Source organism: Sus scrofa, chromosome 6, assembly GCF_000003025.6.
Source record: "Sus scrofa isolate TJ Tabasco breed Duroc chromosome 6, Sscrofa11.1, whole genome shotgun sequence".
NCBI classification, from domain to species: domain Eukaryota; kingdom Metazoa; phylum Chordata; class Mammalia; order Artiodactyla; family Suidae; genus Sus; species Sus scrofa.
The window spans coordinates 54,834,303-54,855,168 of record NC_010448.4 but is presented as its reverse complement, the minus strand read 5'-3'; the positions used below and the strand labels follow the sequence as shown (position 1 = coordinate 54,855,168).

The window sequence follows — 20,866 nt, the reverse complement described above, 5'->3', positions numbered from 1 at the left end:
ATCCGAGCTGTAGCTGCCAGCCTATGCCACAGCCACGGCAATGCCAGATCCGAGCCGAGTCTGCCACCTACACCCCAGCTCATGGCAACTCCGGATCCTTAACCCACTGAGCAAGGCCAGGGATGGACCCCGTAACCTCATGGTTCCTAGTCAGATTTGTTAACCATTGAGTCACGAACGGAACTTCTCTTAAGGTTAATTTTTTTTTTTTTTTTTGTCTTGTGTCTTTTTTGTCTGTTGTTGTTGTTGTTGCTGTTGTTGCTATTTCTTGGGCCGCTCCCGCGGCATATGGAGGTTCCCAGGCTAGGGGTTGAATCGGAGCTGTAGCCACCAGCCTACGCCAGAGCCACAGCAACGCGGGATCCGAGCCGCGTCTGCTACCTACACCACAGCTCACGGCAACGCCGGATCCTTAACCCACTGAGCAAGGGCAGGGACCGAACCCGCAACCTCATGGTTCCTAGTTGGATTCGTTAACCACTGCGCCACGACGGGAACTCCAAGGTTAATTTTTTAAAAACCCAAGATGGTGGGGAAAATACATATTCATGTCCCTTACAAAGAATACACTTTTTTTTTTTTTTTTTGTCTTTTTGCGTTTCCTAGGTCTGCCTCCCGTGGCATGTGGAGGTTCCCAGGCTAGGGGTCTAATCGGAGCTGCAGCTGCCGGCCTATGCCAGAGCCACAGCAACAAGGGATCCGAGCCATGTCTGCAACCTTCACCACAGCTCACGGCAACGCCAGATCGTTAACCCACTGAGCAAGGGCAGGGACCGAACCCGCAACCTCGTGGTTCCTAGTCGGATTCATTAACCACTGCACCATGATGGGAACTCCTCGCATTTTTTTTTAAATTATGTTCTCTCACTTTTGCCAGACCTGCTCCTTTGGAAGAATTCTCACCAGTTGACCCGTCTGGCTTCCAGCTCTAGATGCGCAGCCCCGAAACCAACCTGGACAAAAGTGAAATGTTCCTAACCCGTCAGTCACCCGATTACAATCTTCCCGGATGCTCTGGTGATTCTGACAAGCTGGCCTGCATTGTTAGCAGCAGTTCCGCCTTCTAAGAGCGCGCTGTGGTCAGTGATAACAGCCACGGCTTGTAGTAATTCTCCAGCGGGCAGGGCTGTGCCGAGCCCGCCAGGTACTGAAAGCTACAGGGAAGTTGCTGACACGTGGGGACACTGAGGCTCAGAGAGGCACACAGACCCGCCCAAGGCTCCAGAGCTCAGTGGTTGGCGTTGGAGTCTAGATCCTGATGTTCTAAGGTGTCGGCTGTTTCTCCTACACTTTGGCAGCTCAAACAGCACCTTGAGCTCAGAGAAAAGCTTTCCCAAAGCATCTGCTCTATTGGTGCTGGCTGGTTCTCAGGGGCACTAAGGGCTCATGGCCGCTGTCTACACAGGGGCAGGTGAGTTCTGCGTCTAGACCTCGTCTCTCTCTGGGCACGGCTGTAACCTCGGGCTTTCTTCTGTCTCCCCCTGTGGATAACGTGCACCCGTGATGAGACCGTGACAGTCCCCCTGGTTCATCGCATAGGGTGCCCAGGGCCAGAGGGCCTCACTGGCCTGCAACAGCCAAACCAGCGATGGGAAATATTTCTTTCGGATCAGTCTGTTCTGGGTGCCCCCGCAGGGCGATGTCCGCCCTGGCAGGAATGGCACGGGCTGCTCCCCGTTCATCTTCTTCCCTCTGAGCGGCTTTGGACACAGTTGCTCGGGCTCCTCATCAACACTCGGCTTCCAGAACACACTGGGTGCTCCTCCTGTCTTCTGGCCCCCACCCAACCCTCACGCGTGGCTCCTTCTCCGGCCTCTGGCCGTGGCCTCCGGTGGTCTTCTTCCAGAGGTCGCAAAACGGTGGCCCGGCGGCCTCCAGAGACCCACAAGTGGATTGTGTTTGGTCCTTAGTGGTTTGGGGGTTTTAATTTGAATGCCGTTCGGCGGGGCGAGCGCTGCCCAAGTTCGCCACAGTCCCCATGAATCCCCGTCGTCTTACACCCGTCCTGGTCACACATTTCCATCACCTGCCTGGTCCCTGGAGCCACCTGAGCTTTCAAAGACCCCTGCTCCGCGCGCTGCCTGGGCACCAGCCCCCAGTTCCCCCCTTCGACCGCCACCGGCGTTTCCCGCTCCATCTCTCATCTGCATCAGAGCCGCCGAGGGAGCTCGTTCGAAATGCCGATGCCCGGCCTCCCTCCCTCCCCTGGATGGATCCGCTTGGATGGCTGGACAGTTTCAGACAGTTCTGGGGCAGGGGTCGTAAACTCAAATGCCTGCAGGGGCCAGGTGGGCCACATAAATGAGTGAACTCGCCAGGTATAAGAAAAGGCGACGGCCAGAAATATAATCAAATGGAATTTTTACTCAACTCTGGTGAATGCACGGAACATAATACAAACATGTGTGATACTGGCGTTTATACTTCAAATCCAAAATTGAAAAAATACATTGAAAAATAGATTTGCTTACTAAAATTTTTTTCTCTTTCATCATTCTTCTGCTCCATGGACGTGAGGCCGGGAGGCGGACCTCATTGCTGCTGCATCCAGAGGTCGAGGTTCGGGCCTTGGAGCGCACGCTGGGATGGGCGGCTGAGAATTCCTCCTTGGCTCCTGAAGCCGGGAGCGGGATTTAATCTGCTTGGGTTTGGTAACGGAAAACGGCGGTTCACAAGCGTGGCTGCATCCTACCTCGGAGAGTCAGGACAGCTCCCGGAGAGCAGGGGCACCTGCTCAGGAGCTGCTGTTCACGGTCAGTGGTCACACGATCAACGTCCACCGAGGGAGGCCAGTGGGACAGTGTCAGTGCGTTTCTATCACGTCTGAGTGCAGAGCGCCTCGAGGGATGTTCGGTCTTGAACCCCACGAGCTGGGTGCATGTGGTCCCGACCAGGACTTCGTTTCCGGAAACCAACTGCGGCAAAGGGAAGGGGGTCTGGAGACTCCTCGCCCAAGGCCTCCCCGTTTCTGCCGGGACAGGGCGCGCACGGCCACACATTCGAGCAGCTGTTTGTGAACAGCCCCGCGGAGCAGAGTGTGTCCAGGAGGGTCTCTGACCGACCTTCCTGGGGGGACGGAGGGGTGGCTTCGGCCTCATCTGCAGCGAACCGAGTAGACTGCCTGCCAGCAGTTCAAACAGGGGCTCCGCGTCCTGGGACGACTAGGTCACTGGGCTGCTATGGACACGCAGGGTCAAGTTCATCACCAGCCTGCCTGTGGTGAAGGTCCAGAGGCGAGTCTCGCCCGTTGCATCGTGTGTCCACTGGCTCTCTTGAGCGCAGGTCAAGGCCTGGTGATGGAGGCAACCTGGCTTGAGCTCTGGCCAGTGATGCCGCCTGGGACCCAGGCACCTGCCAGGGGTCCCCCGGGACGCCGACTGCCGGATTGCCCCCCACGGCCAGGAGCTGTGCTCAGGGGGTCCGACCAACCTACACGAAGCTGCGTGTTTCTCTCCACACACAGAAAGCCGGTCACCTGCCAGTATCGGGCCTGCCCTGGGCACTGCGTCACAGGCTTCTTCGGTCACGTCGAGAGTCTCCACATCACAAATAAATAAAGCCGACTGGGCGGTCAGAGTTCGTGGGCAGCGACAGAAAAGGCCACGACGGATGTGGCTCCTCAAGCCACGGGGCCTGTTGATCTCTGGGCTTCTCTTCACCTCCCGGCGCGACACAAACACCTGCTGGACGCGAGGGAAGGTCCAGGCAGATGTGGTTCGTGGGCGAGCGGGACGCAGCGCCTCCGCTCCTCGCAGGCTCGCCGTTGGGAGGTGGGACTCCTCTGGGGCACCACCGGCTGCGCCAGCGCCACCCTACTGGCACTTGAGGCCCTTCTTCAGCTCACTGAGGATGGCGTCCCGCGTCTGCTCCGTGTACTGGTCGAAGCTCTTACTGTGCTTGGATTCATAGTGGCGCCGCAGGTTGTACTCTTTCAACACAGACACGATTTTTTTGCATATTAAGCACGTGGGCAGGCTCTTCACCTCCACAAAGAAATAGGCTCGCTCCCATTTCTCTCGAAACACGTGGCCCTCTCGTTCTCGCTTTCGTTTTGCCACTTTTGGTAGAGACATGGGTACAAGAAAGATTTCACTGTCTCCGAAAGCCACCCCGGGACCAACAACAGTGCAAGCCCCGTGCCGAAGGCAACAACAGCCTTCTGCCTGGGCTGGGGGAGTCATGAGGGAGCGGTGGGGGCTGCGGCGAACCAGAGAGCACACGCCCCAGGGAGGGGGCGGCTCCAGCCCGGCATCTGCGAGGCAGAAGGCCAGGCCCGGGGCTGCCAGATCTTCTGATGTGTCAGGAGAAGCCAAGACTGCAGAGGTGTGTGTGTGTGTGTGTGTGTAAACCATCCTGATTTTTACAACTAGCTCATCAGGAAAATAAAATGCCACAACACTAACACAGGAAAGGCCAAACAAAACTCATCTGTAGAGTGGCCCTCAGGCCCCAGACTGCAACCTCTCTCCTGGGACGGGGACTGGGAAGCTGCTGTTATCCGGCGTCTCAAACAATGCAGACGCGGGTGGTCCAGCGCTGGACCCCGCTCTGAGCACCACTGGTCTGGGGTCTGACAACAGCCAACTAATCCTCTGCCCCCAGGCCAGGGCGCCCCTGTGCTCCAGCCCTGTGTCCTGGGTGTCTCCGCCAGGACACCCTTCAGGCCCAGGCCTCGTATGTCCCAACGTTCCCTGCCAGGTCCCCATCTCCAGGTCGGCCCCCGGCGCCTCTGTCCCAAGCCCTAGAAGGGTGGTGGCCCGGGACCTGAGCCTGCCCTCTCCGCGTGAGACCTCATCCACTCCTGTGGCTTCAACCACCAAACACACGCTGTCCCCTCAGGACACGTCCTGAGCTTCCAACACGGCCTGTCCCTTGGATGTCCCCGGACCATCAGCTTCTGCTATTGGCTCCTGCCCTAGGAACACCCGCCAACTACTAGCACCGAGGCCAGGGCCTGGGGACACCCCCAACCCACCTCTACCTCCCTAACTTCCCTCACAGGGCAAACCCGTCCCTAGCCTCGCCCCTCCTGCCCCCAACTCCCGGAACGCCACCCAGAGTAGCTCCTGCCTTCCCGCCCTCCCCCTGCCCCCGTCTTGCCCCCACAGCCCACAGCCCAGAGGGATCTATCCAACACCCTGCTTGCAGCCTCCCGCAGTTCCGGTGCGTCCCCCAGACAAGCCTCCAGCTGCCCAGTGGGGGCCCCTGTGTGGCACCTGCCCACCTCGCTCGGCCCTCCCTCCTGTGTGCTCGCGCCCCCAAAGCACTGACTGACGGGTCTTCTCAACACCCCAAGCTTCCTCCTGCCCCTGCACGTTCACTGCTGTCGGCTCTGCGCCTAGGCCGCCACTGCCTTCTCGACCCCTGTTCTCACGAGACCCTGCCGGGCCGGCTGGCACCCTCTCTAACTCCGTGAGTGCATGTCCCAGGAGCTCTGCCTGCTGCCTCCACATCTGCCCGGGGCCGGGCCGCACCAACCTGCCTCTCTCACTGCCAAGACCCCGGCCTCACCAGCCCGGGACCTCAGGGACGTCTGGTGAAGCGACAACAAGGACAGAGACGTCTCCCCCCGTCTCCCTCCGTCTCCTGCTGCCCAGTCCTGGGGGATGTCAGTGACGGGAGCCGGGGCGTGTGTTAAAAGGAACTTTATTGGGTGTCGGGGATTCAGATGAGGTCCATGAGGATGTCGTCCTCCATGACGCTGGGCTGCAGGCCCGGCTGGGGGACCGGGCCCCGGGGACCCCCGCTCAGCAGCATCTGACCTGGGGGGCAGTGGGGAAGGGACTGCATCTCCCAGTAGTCCCTGGGGCCCTGGAGGGCCCTGGGCCTGCTTCCTCCCTCCACCTCTGGAGCCCAAGGCACTGAGTTCTCTCGGAAGCCCGGGTGGGGACCCACAGAGGCCCCTTCTGACCCCGTGGGCAAAGACGTTCTGTTTCCCAGGAGCCTTTGGGAGCATGTCCCCCAACACACCTGTCTGGCCCTAAGACTACGTTTCCCAGCAACCCCAGGAAGACTCACGGGAGGGAATCACGGGGAGAGCTCTCGCCTCCCTGCTCCTTGTTCCCTCGGCTGTATTTCCCAGGGGCCCTTAGAGCCCCAAGAGGTGTGGGGGCACCCGCTACTCTTGAACCCTAGGACTTCACTCCCCAGAAGTCAGGGGCTGCTGGGACACTGAGTCCGGACCCCTGGCCTCCCCCGAACCCCCTTACCTGGCAGTGGAGCCCTTGGGGGAAGCTGTGCCGGCCAAGACTGAGCGGGTGGCGGGTGCAGGAGCGGGGGCCCCAGCTGGGGCTGCCCCAGGCCCTGGTGCGGTGGGGGCAGCAGTGCAGGGGCCCCTGGTGGCTGGAGGTGGTGCAGGGAGGCCTGGGGTGGGGGAACCCCAGTCTGGGGCTGGGAAAACAAAGACAGCGTCTCAGCAGTCCCTTGCAGAGAGCGGCCAGGCCCTCCTGCATCCGCCCGTCTTTTCTGCAACGGGATCTTAACAGAAACCACATGAGACACGTGGGGAGGAACCAGCCAGGCTTCTAGTCACACGCTCCACTCAAGCCAACCGCCCGCCTCCTGGACAAACGGAAACCGTCAGGGCCAGAGACCCACGGCTCCCGTCCTCCCCCGACCCCCAAATCTCACCGGTGGGGGGTTGAGGAGAAGGCTCCGCAGCTGGGGGTTGGCCCCAGGGTTCTGGGGCCGAAGGATGGGTCCGGGCGGGGGTGGGCCGGGGGCCGCTCCAGGGGGGCCTTGTGGGGCACCTGGGGGGGCCTGGGCAGTACCTTGGGGCTGGGGCTGCCCCGTGGCTGCAGAGGCCCCCACGGCACCCTGAGGCTGGGGCTGTGGCGGGCGGAGTTGGAGCTGATGGGAAGAGACAAGGGTGAGGGATGGAACCCCCAGACACCTCGACCTCTGCGGCTTGGGCAGGGCCACAGCATTCTCTGGGGCCCCCCCGCCCTGGCCCTGTCCCTGTCCTCACCAGATTCTGCGAGGGCCTGGCCTGGTCTTCCAGAATGGGGCCCAGCCCTGGGGGCGCCTGCTGTGCCCCCATCTGTGTGGGGAGAGAGGGAGCAGATCAGCAGCTGGGCGGGAAGACCCGGGGCTGGGAGGATCTGTGCCCTGAAAGGGAACCTGGGAGGAGCTGGGAACGTCTTCTTTGGGGGTTGGGGGTCTGGGAAGCAAATCCTACGTTCCCAGGTCCCCAAGAGGGAATTATGTCCTGGAGAGCAAGACTGAAAAAAGGAGACAGGAGTTCCCGCTGTGGTGCAGTGGAAACAAATCCGACTGGGAACCATGAGGTTGTGGGTTTGATCCCTGGTCTTGCTCAGCAGGTTAAGGATCCAGTATGGCCATGAGCTGTGGTGCAGGTCACAGACGTGGCTTGGATCTGGAGTTGCTGTGGCTGTGGTGTAGGCCGGCAGCTGAAGCTCCGACTGGACCCCTAGCCTGGGAACCTCCATGTGCTATGAGTGCAGCCCTAGAAACCAAAAAAAAAAAAAAAAAAAAGCCAAAGTGAGCCTGACGGCCTAGCGGATTAAGGATCTAGTGTTGTCACTGATGTGGCCTGGGAACTTCCACATACTGTGGGTGTGGGCAAAAGAAAAAAAAGAGAGAGAGAGAAAGGTTCCAAGGCAACAAAGGGATAGGACTGAACTTGGCAGAGCAGCAAGTGCCCAGCACCAGAGCCCCAGGAGGGCCCTGCGGGGTCCGGCTCTGGGCCTTGGGGCTGGGCGCCACGTTGCTCACCCCACGCTGCTGCTCCAGCTTCTGCTGCTGGACTTGCTTGTGGTTGGTGATGACCTGCCGGATGCCGTTGACGAAGCCGCTCTGGTCATAGGGGATGAGGCCCATGAAGATCTTCTTCTTGGACGAGTACAGGAGCATGAGCACGCGCACCTCGCAGGGGGCTGTGTGGGGGAAGTGCACGCAGCCCGCCTGTGGGGAGAACCAGACCGGTCACAACCCAGAGGAGGAGGCATCCCACCCCTCTGGGTTTTAGAAGGTTCTAGAAGCTCCAGAAGCCAGGAGCGGTGAGGTTTCTGCTCTAAAGGGCTGATGAGATTCAAAGTTTGGCTTGAGGCTGCTCCAGGGACCTGGGGCCCCAAAGGAACAGGGTGAGGCTGGATTCTTACTGAGCGCCGGGCGGAGAACGGAGAGGAGGACGGAGTGGAAGCTCCCTGACCTTGCCCCACGGCCCCCACCTTGGGGGGCTGCTCTCCTCAAAGTGCCACCAGGAGTGTTGGTGGCCGAGAGGGCCTTCAGCAGAGCTGACGCCCAAAGCACATGATTGGGTGCTGGCAGCGCCATTACTGACCAGGGGATCTGGGGGGTGCCGCCCCCTCTCGGCCTCAGCATGTGCAGTGGGTACAGCGGGCAGCAGCAATGAGGCTGCTGGGACTCTGGGATGCGCTGCTGCTCATCGGGCAACCTGCCCGCGGCTGGACCAGGAAGTGCCCAGGAAACGCGGGCCGGCATGAAGTCAGACTGTCACACACGGGTGCTCAGGAGAGGGGCTCTCGGGGGAGGAGGGGCTAAGGAGACAGGGCCTCCCTCTGGGACCTTGGCCGAGTGAGGGCACGTGTCTGAGGCGGGCCCTGCTGGCTGCCCACCCAATGTCCACCTGCCCTTCTCCCCGCGCAGAGAATCCCAACTGGGGAGCAACGTGTCCAGGCCCTAGTGCAACCAGGGGCCTAGGGGCCCGGAGATGAAGGGACACCTGCTTGAGGGAACCACATGACTGATGGCACGCCTCCTTCTTGTCTTCCTCCATCCAGTCCTCGGGCTTCCAGAGCCACCTTAGGACCACGAGAAGCCGCGAGAACCACAGAGATCCTGGTTCTGACTGACGTCACAGGGCCCTGACAGCTGCCCACTTCTGGGCGTCCCGTTAGGAGTGACAGAGCTCGTGCCATGCTCGCTTTGGGGACACACCTCTCAGAGCCCCGCTGCCAGGCTGTGAGGAAGCCCACCCCCCGTGGGGAGGCCACATGCAGGCACCCGAAGGCCAGGCCCGGCTGGACCCCAGCTGGTGGACACACAGCGTGAGTGGGGGACTGGAGACTCATCTAGTCTGGGCGAGCTTTCTGAAGACCAGTCTCGGTCGCCATCCGATGGCGACCCCACAGGAGTCCCCAAGCAAGGCTAGCCCGCTGCGCCCAGCTGACACAGAGAAGTAACTGTGGGTTTTAGGTCTGTTATCTAACGGCTCTAAAAACGCTGCCGGGTGGGGGTACTGCGACTCGCAGCGGTAGCATTCCTGACTCTGGGGATCGCCTGCTTTGCAGCATTTTCCTGAGGAGTCCGCGAGGCAATCCACCCCAAGTCCCCTCTGCTGGAAAAGTGCCAGCTCCGTGGGACATCCTCAACAGCTCGTTCTGCTCCTATTTAGAGAGACCCCCGCCCCCGCTCAGTGTCATGAGTCAAACTGTGTCCTGAAAAAGAAATGCTGAGGTTGCAAACCTGGCAGCTAGGGATGTGGCCTTGTTTGGAAACAGGGTGTCTGCTGATGTAACAGGTTAAGATGGTTCAAGTGGCCCCCATCTAATGGCTGGTGTCCCCGTGAGAAGACACACACAGGGAGGAGATGCCACATGAAGACGGAAGGAAGACGGCCACGTGACAGTGGAAACAGACTGGAGTTTTGCTGCCTGGAGCCAACCCCGCCTGGGCTACCAGCTGCAGGCGGCCAAGGTCTCCCTCTAGAGCCTTCAGAGAGCCCGGCCCTGTGGACACCCGGGTGTCATTCAGGTTTCTCGTTTCCAGAAGTGTGAGAGCGACACTCAGGTCGCCCTTGGTCCCGGGAAGCCAACACGCCCAGCAAAGCCCTGCCGGAGCCCAGAGCTTCCTCCTAACTGCTCCTGTCCTGACTTGCCATGGTTTGCGCGTGGACTGGATCTCAGTCTGGCGCATGTTCTAAGTGTAACACACGTGCAGGCTCTAGAGAAAGGCTGAGGAGCCCGGAGTCGCAAAGGCAGCCCCGCCACCAAAAAACAGCTCCGTCGGGCCCAGAGGGAGGGGCGCCCGCGTACTCACGAAGCCGTTGCCCATGATGCGGTAGAGGCCTTTGAGCGAGTCCAGGTCCTTGTTGGTGAAGTGGAACTGCACCATCCTTGAGTTGCGGAACAGGGGGCCCAGCGTGGTCTGCGGGTGACACCGAGGTGAGCCGGCGCCGCGCGGGCCCCGAGGCGGGGAGGACAGAGGCGGGGGCGGCTGCGGCGGCCACTCACCAGCAGCTGCTGGGGGATGAGCTGCATGATCAGCTTCTGGGGCCACTGCTCCGTCTTCCTGGGGGCGACACGGGGAGAGGGGTCAAGGAGCTGCCACGCCAGCCCGCCCCGCCCCCCGGCGCCACTTACAGGTTCTCGCCGTGATTCACGTAGACCTGACAAGGCAGCGAGCGAGTCAGCTTGGTATTGGCATCCACAGAGGCAGGCTTGGGCTTCTGAGGGGGAAAGAAGGGCAGGTCACAGTGAGGAGGGCCCCAAAGCTCAGGCTGCCCCCCAGAAGAGGCAGGTCACGGTGAGGAGGGCCCCAAAGCTCAGGCTGCCCCCCAAGTTTAAGTCCCACGAGCCCTGGGCCCCTCCACCAGACTGGCCTCTAGCCTCAAATTCCACAAATGCGGGGGCTCCTTGTCTCACCCTCAAATGCCACAACACCCTCTGTCTCCGACATGCCACCATCCCCTGGGCCCCTCCCTGGACCCAGAATACAAGACCTATTCTTTTTTTTTTTTTTTTTTTTTGTCTGTCTTTTTAGGGCTGTGCTCTCGGCATGTGGAGGTTCCCAGGCTAGGGGTCCATTTGGAGCTGTAGCTGCCGGCCTATACCACAGCCACAGGATCTGAGCTGCATCTGCGACCTACACCACAGCTCACGGCAATGCCGGATCCTTAACCCACTGAGCGAGGCCAGGGATCGAACCTGCAACATTAGGGATGCTAGTCAGGTTCGTTAACCACTGAGCCACAATGGGAGCTCCCCAAGACTTCTTTGAGTCCTGAACTCTGAGCCACACATCCGATGCTTCCGCGGGACTCTCCTCAGGACCCCAAGTCCCATGACCCCCTGAGGGCCCTGGCCTAGCCCTGCTCCCCATCAGACCTGGCGGACAGGTCCCCGAGCCTGAGGGCTGCTCAAGCCCACTCACCTCTTGCCACTCAAGGACCCCGCTCCAGGCCAGAAGTTTGTTGGAGACTGACTGCTGCCCCCCGAGGGCTGGGGCCCCGAGCTGGGCTGCAGAAGGGCCACTCACCCCGCCTGGGGCCACAGTGCCCGCCTGACAGAGGGGAGGAAGGAGGGCAATGGGGAGGAGTCAGATCATCCCCTAGGAGGGGCTGTCCTGAGAGGGACAGACCAGCAAGCAGAACGGGCCAAGGGTCCCTTCCTCTGCACCCCAGAACACCACTCGGCTACAGCTGGGGCCGTACATGCTCTGGTCCTGCAGGAGTCAAAGGCTCTCAGCAGACCTGTGGTTGCCAAGGGATGGAGGAGGAGGGGGAGAGGGATGGATTGGGAGTTGGGATGAGCAGGTGGCAACGATTATACAGAGAATGGAGAGAGCGCGGGGAACCATATTTTCTCTAACACACCATGATGGAAGAAAAAATGAAAATCACTATGCTATGTACAACAGGAACTCAAACAACATTGTATAAAATAAACTAAAATAAACTAAAACACAAGCAACAACAAAAAGCAAACTCTCAAGCCCCAAGATGCCCTGCACTCCCAGGAGCCCTTGGGCTCCTCAGAAGCATCCTGACCCACCCAGGAACACAAGCCAGATTCTTCCCCCAGACCCACTAGTCTCAGCATTGCCTGTGGCGCAAGCCCCACGAGCCCGTGGACCCCAAACAAGACCCAGGCGCCCCAGACCCTCCTCAGAAAGGCCAGCTGCTCCTCCCAGCAGTGTCAGCACCTACCATGGACGGTGCTCCCGGCTGTGCAGAGGGGGCCAGGCCAGGGCCAGGGGCCACAGTGGAGACAAGGCTGGGCTGGGAAGCGGGAGGTGGCTTGGAGGCGCCAGGGGCCCCTGAGGGCATTGGGGGGGCTGGGCCTGACTGTAGGGGGGACCCACTCCTGGAGCAGCTTGCTGAAGAGGGTTGATGGGCGAGACTGTGGGAGAAAGCAAGGGAAGCGGTGGGGCAGGTGTGTGGGGAGAGGCATGCCCACCCCCACCCTCACCGGGAACTCACAGCGAGGGCCCAGCCCGGCCTTCTGGTTCTTGGCGGCCTCCACTGCATTCTGGGCAGCCACCTGGGCGGCACTCAGGTTCCCAGGGACCTGGGGTAGAAGGGAGGGGCTGGTGAGCACCACACGCCCAGCGCAGATATCCTAAGAGCTCGCGCTGACTCCAGCCCTAGTAGATCCCCCTGTGGACGTCACCCCGCGCGGCCTAACATTCAGTCAGGTCTCTTTCAGGGGGCCAGGGCTTCCGCGAGACCCCAAGAACTCGCCCCCTACTAGTGACACCCATACCTGGTACTGCTGGGGGACAGGGGGCAGAGGCTGCTGGGGGGCTGCCGAGAGCGTGGCACCCGAGGGTGGAGCGGGAGGCAGGGGCACAGGCTGCTTTGGCTGGAGGGGGCCTGGGGCTGAGCCACCGCCGACTGAAGGGAAGCAAGCCCAAGTCAGAGGGGGCGGGGAGGAGGCCCCTGGCCCCCGCCCGCCGCCTGCCCCGGGCCTCACCCGGCAGCACAAGGCCCCGAACCAGCACCATGTGCCGCGGGTCCTGGCTCACATCTGCCGGTGGCTGCAGTGGCTCCAGCATGGCTGGAGGAGCCGCCTTCTCGAACAGGAGCCGCAGGGCGGGCAGCTTCCGGGGCGACACGATGGAGAAGTAGATCCCTCGCTGCAGGGAAGGGGACAAGCAGTCGGGGCGAAGCCACGGGCTCCCTCAGGCCCTACAACCACATTCCCTCGGGCTTCGGAACAGGAGGCCCAAAGACCTGTTTAGCTGCCCCAGGGGATTCCGCGGTGTGGTTCTTCCCACAGCCGCCAGGCCGGGGAGTCTGTGGCTGACCTGGGCCCACAGACAGCAGGCCCCAGCCCTGCCCCCTCAGACCCAGTAGCCCTCACCTCCCCAATCTTCTGCACAAGACTCTCGGTCGTGCACCCCGAGTAGGTGGTGCTCTCGACCGCAGGCAGCAGGTACGGGGGCGAGTTACAGATGAGGAGGCAGACGCGGTGTGTCTGGCCGCTGCCGGGAACAAGGGAAGATGTGAAATAGGTGGCGATGGGAGCCCTGAGAAAAGACCTCGAGCCAGCACCAGCAGAGGTGCAAGTCCCCCGCCCCGCAGGGAGTCAGGAGGAAGGACCCCATTCCACAGCCGAGACACGGAGGCTCAGAGAGGCTCCCGACTTGCTCTAAGTCACCCACCAAAAGAGAAGGCAGGAAGCAGACCCAGAGCTGGCCCCTCTTTAGGATGGAGACACTGAGACTGGGAACTGGGCACGGGACACCTCCTGCCTTCTGGCCTCAAATACCAGGCACCCAGGGCCCACCCAACTCCCCACTGTGAGGCTTGGGGTAGAGCCCCACGACAGGCAAAGCAGGTCACGAGCCAGGTGGACAGGGCGCGACGTGGGCCCCAGACACACTCACATCTGCTCCCGCATCTTCTTGAAGTCATCAAACAGCTGCAGGGCTGTGCTGAGACCTTCTGCGATGAGGCTGCAGCTCTCACCACCCCCGCCCATGAACCTGCGGGGGGCCAGGCAGTCAGCCCCACAGGCCTCTGGGGCACCTAGGGCTGCCAGCCCCCGGGCCCCCTGGAAGGGCCTGCACTTGGGCCAGGCCTCTCCCCACACCAGACTGTGCACCTCGGGGTGGGGACACTGCAGAATTCTCTGCTTTATCCCCAGTGCTGGTGCAAGGACAGGGGACATTTGTCACCTCCTGTGAGGGAGTCCCTCTGGCAAGAGGCCGCCTCAGAGGATGGAAGAGAGAAGGGGCCCAGGACACTAAGCCCAGGGTCCTGTGCTGCGTCCCAGTCCCCACGCACCGTCCCCTCTCTGGGCCATCTGCCCGGGCCTCACCCACCTCCCAGTTGGTGTGGGGCCTCCTGTGTCACCTTGCAGTATTATAGGTTGAATTATGTCCCCACAAGACATGCTGAAGTCTGACACCCCCTGCCCCCGAGAACCTTAGGACGTGACTTTGTCTGGAAAGAGGGTCTGTTCGGAGATTAACCAGCCCCAAGGAGGTCACCAGGGCGGCCTCGTAAAAGGGAGCACTAGGACGCAGAGGCTCAGACACAGGGAGAACGCCACGCAGGGGTCACTGTGACACTGCCACAGGCCGAGGAACGTTTGGGGTGAGCAGAGCTGGAAGAGGCGAGGAAGGACCCTCCCCTGCAAGTGCCAGAGGGAGCACAGCCTCGCCCACACTTGACCTCAGACATGTGGTCCAGAACCACGAGACAGGAGAGTTCTGTTCCAGGCCACCCAGCGGGCAGCCCCCTGCTACGGTAGCCCCAGCAAACAGCTGCACATGGAGCCTCGGGTTTCTCCTGCACCAGATCTAGAGAGAGGCCACCAGTGCCTGCCCCTGTGTGGCATGTGGCAGGCCTCTGCCAGACTGCAGCTGCTGCCACCATGCTTCTTCAAGTCACGTGGTCGCAAGGCTGACCCCTCGCCACAGGGACGTTGGAGCACACTGGGCCCTAATGCTCTGAATTTCAGCCTGTGTCTGTGTCCACGCCTGTCTCCCCCCAAGGCAGGGACGGGGTCTGAGACCCCTGGGCCCCAGCCTCATCCCCCACGGCCTGGCAGGGGAGGCCTTGGGAACTGGATGGGACATAAACGAATGACCACCAATCCAACTCTGTCCAGCAAGGCCAGAAAAGAGCCAAGCCCTTGGTTGGGCATCTGTGGCCCTGCCCGCCTTCCTGCTCCATCCCTCTCCGGGGGGGGGGGATGAGTCCTCTGGAACGCTTCACGTGTCCCTGGATGCTGTGATCTGCCACACGCCAAGGCCTCAGCCTGTGCCACGTGCCGCAGGACCACATGCCACCGCCCCTTCCAGCCCCGTGTCATCCTCCCCCTGGGAGACATCCCCACCTGCCACCTGCCGACATCACCCTCGATCACATGTCCCCCAGTACTGTGCGTGTTGCACTTCCTTCCACAGCCCCCCTTCCCCTGGACAGGGTGGCCCGGGGCTAGGCAAAGCCAGTGGTCCCAGCCAGCTCTGGGATGTGCCTGACGACACATAGGGCCTTGAGAAATGCAGGCTGAGCTAGGGAGCCACCGAGGCGGGAGCCCTCCGTTCCCCACCCGAATTCTCCCCAGGAGCCTCCCGCCCTCTGGTCCCCTCTGCCCACCCTCTCGGCGCTGCCCCTCACAAGCCCCCACTTTCGAGCCCTCCTCCTGCCATAGGGACACTGGTATGCACGGGAATTTTAATGCCATAGAGCTGGGGCAGATGCCAATGAACGAACCAGCCCTGGATCCACCCTACTGCCAATCTCCTGCGCTGGAAGCAATCAAGCCCCTTCTCTGGCTGGGGCTGAGGAGACAGGCACGGGGCTGAGGGCGTCTCGGGAGGAATGGAAAACAGCCGCTTCAGGCACTCGGGGTCTCCTTTCCGGGTGACGAAAATGTTCCCAAACTAAACAGAGATGGTGGCTGCTCAATATTCTGAACGTACTAAATGCCACTGAATTGTTCCTCTCATTTATTTATTTAGCCTTTTCTAGGCCTGCTCCCACAGCATATGGAGGTTCCCAGGCTAGGGGTCCAATCAGCTGTAACCGCTGACCCACACCACAGCTCACGGCAACACCAGATCCTTAACCCACTAAGCGAGACCAGGGATCGAACCCGCAACCACGTGGTTCCCAGTCAGATTCGTTTTTGCTGAGCCACGATGGGAACTCCCTGGATTTCACTTCAATTTTTAAAAAGTAATTTACGGAGTTCCTGTCGTGGTGCTGTGGTGTAGGCTGCAGGTGTGGCTCAGATCCCGTGTTACTGTGGCTGTGGTGTAGGCTGGCAGCTGCAGCTCCGATTTGACTCCTAGCCTGGGAACCTCCATATGCCGCAGGGTGGCCCCCAAAAAACAAAAAGACCAAAAAAAAAATTTTTTTTTCTTGAGGGAAAACATGATTGACCACTTTGAGACCCTGAAGGTTGCTTTTTTTTCTCTACTGAACAGTAAGCATAAGTCATCTGCTACCAGCTCAGAGAGACTCACAACAAATATTTTATCCAAGAGGAAAACTTAAACGAAGAACAGGAGAAAGACATGTTCAGTTGCAAAACACGTTCTGCATAGCACAAGGTTTCAAACAAACCCCTCAAATTACAAACAAAGTCAGATGACTTAGTGGAAATGTACCCGACTGGAATCCAAGAAGACGTGGGTTCAATCCCTGGTCCTGGGGGGTTCAGGATCTGGCGTTGCTGTGGCTGTGGTGTAGGCTGGCGGCTACAGTTGATTGGACCCCTAGCCTGGGAACCTCCATATGCCGCGGGTGCGGCCCTAAAAAGACAAAGAGAAAAAAAGAAAGAAAGGAAGGCAGGCAGGCAGGCACCCTGGGGACAGAGGTGGGCTCTGCCTCTCACTGCTTCCTCATGCTCATGCCCCCTGTTTGCCCCACCAGATGTCACAGCTGAGTCCTCACCACCCACTTTCAGAGGCCCCCCAGAGAGACTAGTCAAAATGAACAAACGTGTTCCTGCTGTGGCTCAGCAGTTAACAAACCAGACTAGGATCCATGAGGACGTGGGCTCAATCGCTGGCCTCGCTCAGCGGGTTAAGGATCTAGTGTTGCCGTGAGCTGTGGCGGTGGCTGGTGGCTACAGCTCCAATTTGACGCCAGCCTGGGAACCTCCATATGCCTCGGGTTTGGCTTTAAAAAGCAAGGAAAGGAGTTCCCGTCGTGGCTCAGTAGTTAACGAATCCGACTAAGAACCACGAGGTTGTGGGTTCGATCCCTGGCCTTGCGCAGTGGGTTAAGGATCCAGCGTTGCCGTGAGCTATGGTGTAGGTCGCAGACGTGGCTCTGATTCCGTGTTGCTGTGGTGTAGGCCGGCAGCTACGGCTCCGATTCCACCCCTAGCCTGGGAACCTCCATATGCCGCAGAAGCGGCCCTAGAAACGGCAAAAAGACAATAAATAAATAAATAAATGAAAGGGGGGGGAATGAATCTTCGCAAAGCAAGGGCGTTTCAAGAGTCACACTACCTGCTTTGTTCCTTAAGTGATGGAAATTCCCGAAGAAGATACAATTTCTCCAAGTGTGAATGAAACTCGGTGACTTTGTGATCTTTGTTACAGACTCACCCAGAAAGTCACAGAAACTGAACTCAGATGGTTACATAGGACCTGACAAAACAATGACAACTGTGAATCTTTTTTTTTTTTTTTTTTTTTTGTCTTTTTGTTGTTGTTGCTATTTCTTGGGCCGCTCCCACGGCATATGGAGGTTCCCAGGCTAGGGGTCGAATCGGAGCTGTAGCCACCAGCCTACGCCAGAGCCACAGCAACGCGGGATCCGAGCCGCGTCTGCAACCTACACCACAGCTCACGGCAACGCCGGATCCTTAACCCACTGAGCAAGGGCAGGGACCGAACCCGCAACCTCATGGTTCCTAGTCGGATTTGTTAACCACTGCGCCACGACGGGAACTCCCCTGATTTTTCTTTTTAAATAAGGGGGTCTGTCTGCCTTTCCTGATACCCGCCAGGTTTCGTTTCCTGGAGATTATCTTTGCCATTGCTTTCACTCTTTCGTTTATTCAGCAAAGATCTCCTGAGGCCTCGTGGGTGCTAGGCTCCAGCTAGAAGCGAATGGTAGGACCAAGAGCCAGTCCTAGACATTCACAGTCCAGAGGTATGGGCTGTGGCAGGGCAACACCCAGGAGCAACGGGGGCAGAGAAGGGCACAAATGGCTGCTTGCCAAAATCATGGAAAGGACATGTGAGTTGGGGCATGATGTTTATATAGGAGTCTGCCAGGGAGAAGCAGAGGATGAAGTGCATGCTGGGCCTTCATTCCTTTACTCGCTTGTTCAGCAAAGCTTTCCTTTGGCCTCCCCTGTGCCAGGCCTTGCACTGGGTGCTAGAGACTTGAGAGACGTCAGACTTGGACGTGGGCCTCAAGGAGCCCCCATTTACCATTCACATCTTCCCACCACCTCTCCCGGTGGGGCTCGATTGGCGTGGATTTTGCCCCAAGGGGACGTTTGACAATGTCTGGAGACATTTCTGTTTGTCACACTTGAAAGGGAAGCAGCCACCGGCATCTGGTGGGTAGAGGCCAGTTACTGAACACCTCAAGAGGCATGAGATGGCCCCCCCACCACAAAGAATCATTCGGTTCAAAGGGTCAACAGAGCCGAGGTTGAGAAATCCTGTTCTCCCTGACCACACGGGGAAACCTGTCAAGTTTCCATCGAAGGCGCAGCCCCCAGTCCTGCACACAGCCTGCAGCAAAGCAGGCCTTCAACCACATTCGCTGCGGGGATGTATGAAGATTAACAGCAGCCTGTGAACTGACACTGTTTTTTTCTTTTCCTTTTTTTAGGGCCGCACCTGTGGCGTATGGAAGTCCCAGGCCAGGGGTCGAGTATAAGCTGCAGCTGCCAGCCTACACCACAAACCAGCACGGGTTAATGAACTCTGACCAGACCCTGAGCTGAACACAGTAAGAAGATGAGCTCCTGGGACCCCCCGCCCCCCGCCCCAAGAGTGCTGAAACACAGACTACTGTTATCCAACTGCAAACCAAGAAACGGAACGCCGAAACCCGAGCTAACAGCAAAAGCTTAGGCAGCACTTCATACATCAGGCACTGTTTTAAATCGTCAGCAACTCATTTGCTTAATTCACAAGGTAACCCTACAAAGTTCTCACGAGGTCCTCAATGATCCTCAGCTCATGGGAGTCCCACCCCCTCACACGCGGAACAGGACGGAGCTGAATGAGAGCTGCTGCTGTGGAACTTGCAAGGGATGCTCGGGCTGAGGAAAGCCGGCTGCCACATTGGGAGGACACGCAAGCAGCCCCATGGAGATGCCCTGTGGCTACCAGCCGGCAAGGAGTGGAGGCCTCCAGCCAACAGCCTTTGGGTGAGCCACTTAGGAAACGGATACATCAGTCCCAATCAAACTGCCAAATGACTGGTGACTGCAGCTCATGGTGACTGAAATCTCAAGAGAGACCCTGAGCCAGAGGCATCCATCAAAGCCCCTCCTGAATCCCTTACTTACAGAGACCACATGAGATAATAACTATTTGTGTTGCCCTTTTTTCTTTCTCTTTTTGGCTGCACCCATGTTCCTAGACCAGGGAACAAATCTGAGCCACGGCTGCGACCTACACCACCGTGGTCAGAGCCAATGCCAGATCCTTAACCCACGGCACTGGGCCACCACAGAGACAAGCTGGATCAAACCCTCGCCACCACAGAGACAAGCTGGATCCTTAACCTGCCTGAGCCACAGCAGGAACTCTTTTTCGGTTTGTTTTGCTTTTCAGGGCCTTGTTTTTAAGCAGCTAAATTTCAATCTGTCGCCCAACAGGAGAGAAGGAATACAATAGCTGTAAGAACTATCAACATTCCCCTTTTAGAGATAAATTATGTTAAACACAGAGAGAACCAGGACTCCTGGGTCTGGGAGTTCTGTTGGGGTATAGCCATGCGGTGGCCCCAGGCTGTCTGCACCTGCAAGAGTTTGCAATGCAAACTTATCAAAACCTGCTCCAAAGCACAAGATGCCTAGCCCAACCCCACCCCCTTTCAATCAGGCTTCACTGCGCTCAGCTGAAAAAGGAAGCCACGGGAGAAATGAAACACAAACAAAAAGGGGGGAAATCGCACGGAGAGTAGGGCCTGGGTGCTAGAGTTCCTTCCGCTTCCAAACCAGATGGCATCACCGCTGAGCACACAGAACCGGGCACACAAGTGACTTAGGACAAAACCACAATCCCAATCACAGTCCTTGTTAGCTTCCCAATGTGAGGGAATGGATCCTACAGCTCAAACCCAGGTCCCTCCCAGGGTCCCCCAACCCACCCCAAAGCCCGGAAAAGAGCTCACTTAATGCCATCCAGCCAGGTGACAAACTCATAGGCGCTGCTGGTAGGAGCGTGACATTGTACGTAGGACTCCGGAGCGCAGTCCACCGTGTTGAACACCACGAGGCTGTATTGGGTCCCCCCATACTGGCAGAGGAGGACAGAAGAACTTTTCATCTGGGACCTCAGCTGTCTTTTCTCTCAGAGAAGTGGGAGCTCCCAGCTCCCTCCTCCCTCGAACCCAGGAGTCCGCACCCGAGCCTCTCCTCCCTCGGATCCAGGAGTCCAAGCCCCCAGGCCCTTCTCCCTGGGACCCAGAAGTCCGGACCCCAACCCTCCCGCACGACTCAGGAGTCTGGAACCACCCCCCGCCCCGCTCCTTCTTCCTCAGCTCCAGCCCCCTCCTCCCGGACTCAGAGCCCGGACCCCAGCCCCTCCCCCGAGACCCAGTAGTAGGGACTCCCAGCTTCCCTCTCCCTCGACCTTCAAGAGTCCCAAGACTCACGTCTCCCCCGAAGTCGGTCTCCGCAGGAGGACCACCATTAAAATACCTGTGAGGGTCGGGGGTGAAAAGTCGGGGTGAGGCAAGAGACTGGAAAACTAAAGTCGGAGGGCGGGGTTGGAGTCGCGGAAACCTCACTCACTCGATGGCGGGGAGCAGGTAGTGCTTTCGAAGCCCCTCGAAGTAGGGCCCCAGGTTAGCTGTGCCCTCAATCACAAACACCACGTCAGCTACGAGGCCCCCGGCGCGCGCCGGGCCCTCCGACCCGAGTACCATGCCCCGCGCCCCAGCCGCCGCTGCCGTTGCCGCCGTCGCCGTCTCCGCCACCGCGGGATGAGCGCAAGTGCGCCTGCG

General features: G+C 59.3%; 1 protein-coding gene across 1 annotated transcript; it reads right to left on the bottom strand.

Moving 5' to 3' along the window:
* Positions 5,630-20,866, bottom strand: MED25 (mediator complex subunit 25). Its single transcript, XM_003127336.5, is given in 19 exon segments — positions 5,630-5,762; positions 6,210-6,390; positions 6,631-6,849; positions 6,968-7,039; positions 7,735-7,923; positions 10,021-10,128; positions 10,215-10,272; positions 10,344-10,429; positions 11,134-11,262; positions 11,909-12,042; positions 12,045-12,101; positions 12,182-12,269; positions 12,465-12,595; positions 12,675-12,837; positions 13,065-13,185; positions 13,591-13,689; positions 20,033-20,157; positions 20,516-20,561; positions 20,655-20,866. Coding segments are annotated over 19 exon segments (2,238 nt in total). The 5' UTR covers positions 20,789-20,866; the 3' UTR covers positions 5,630-5,664.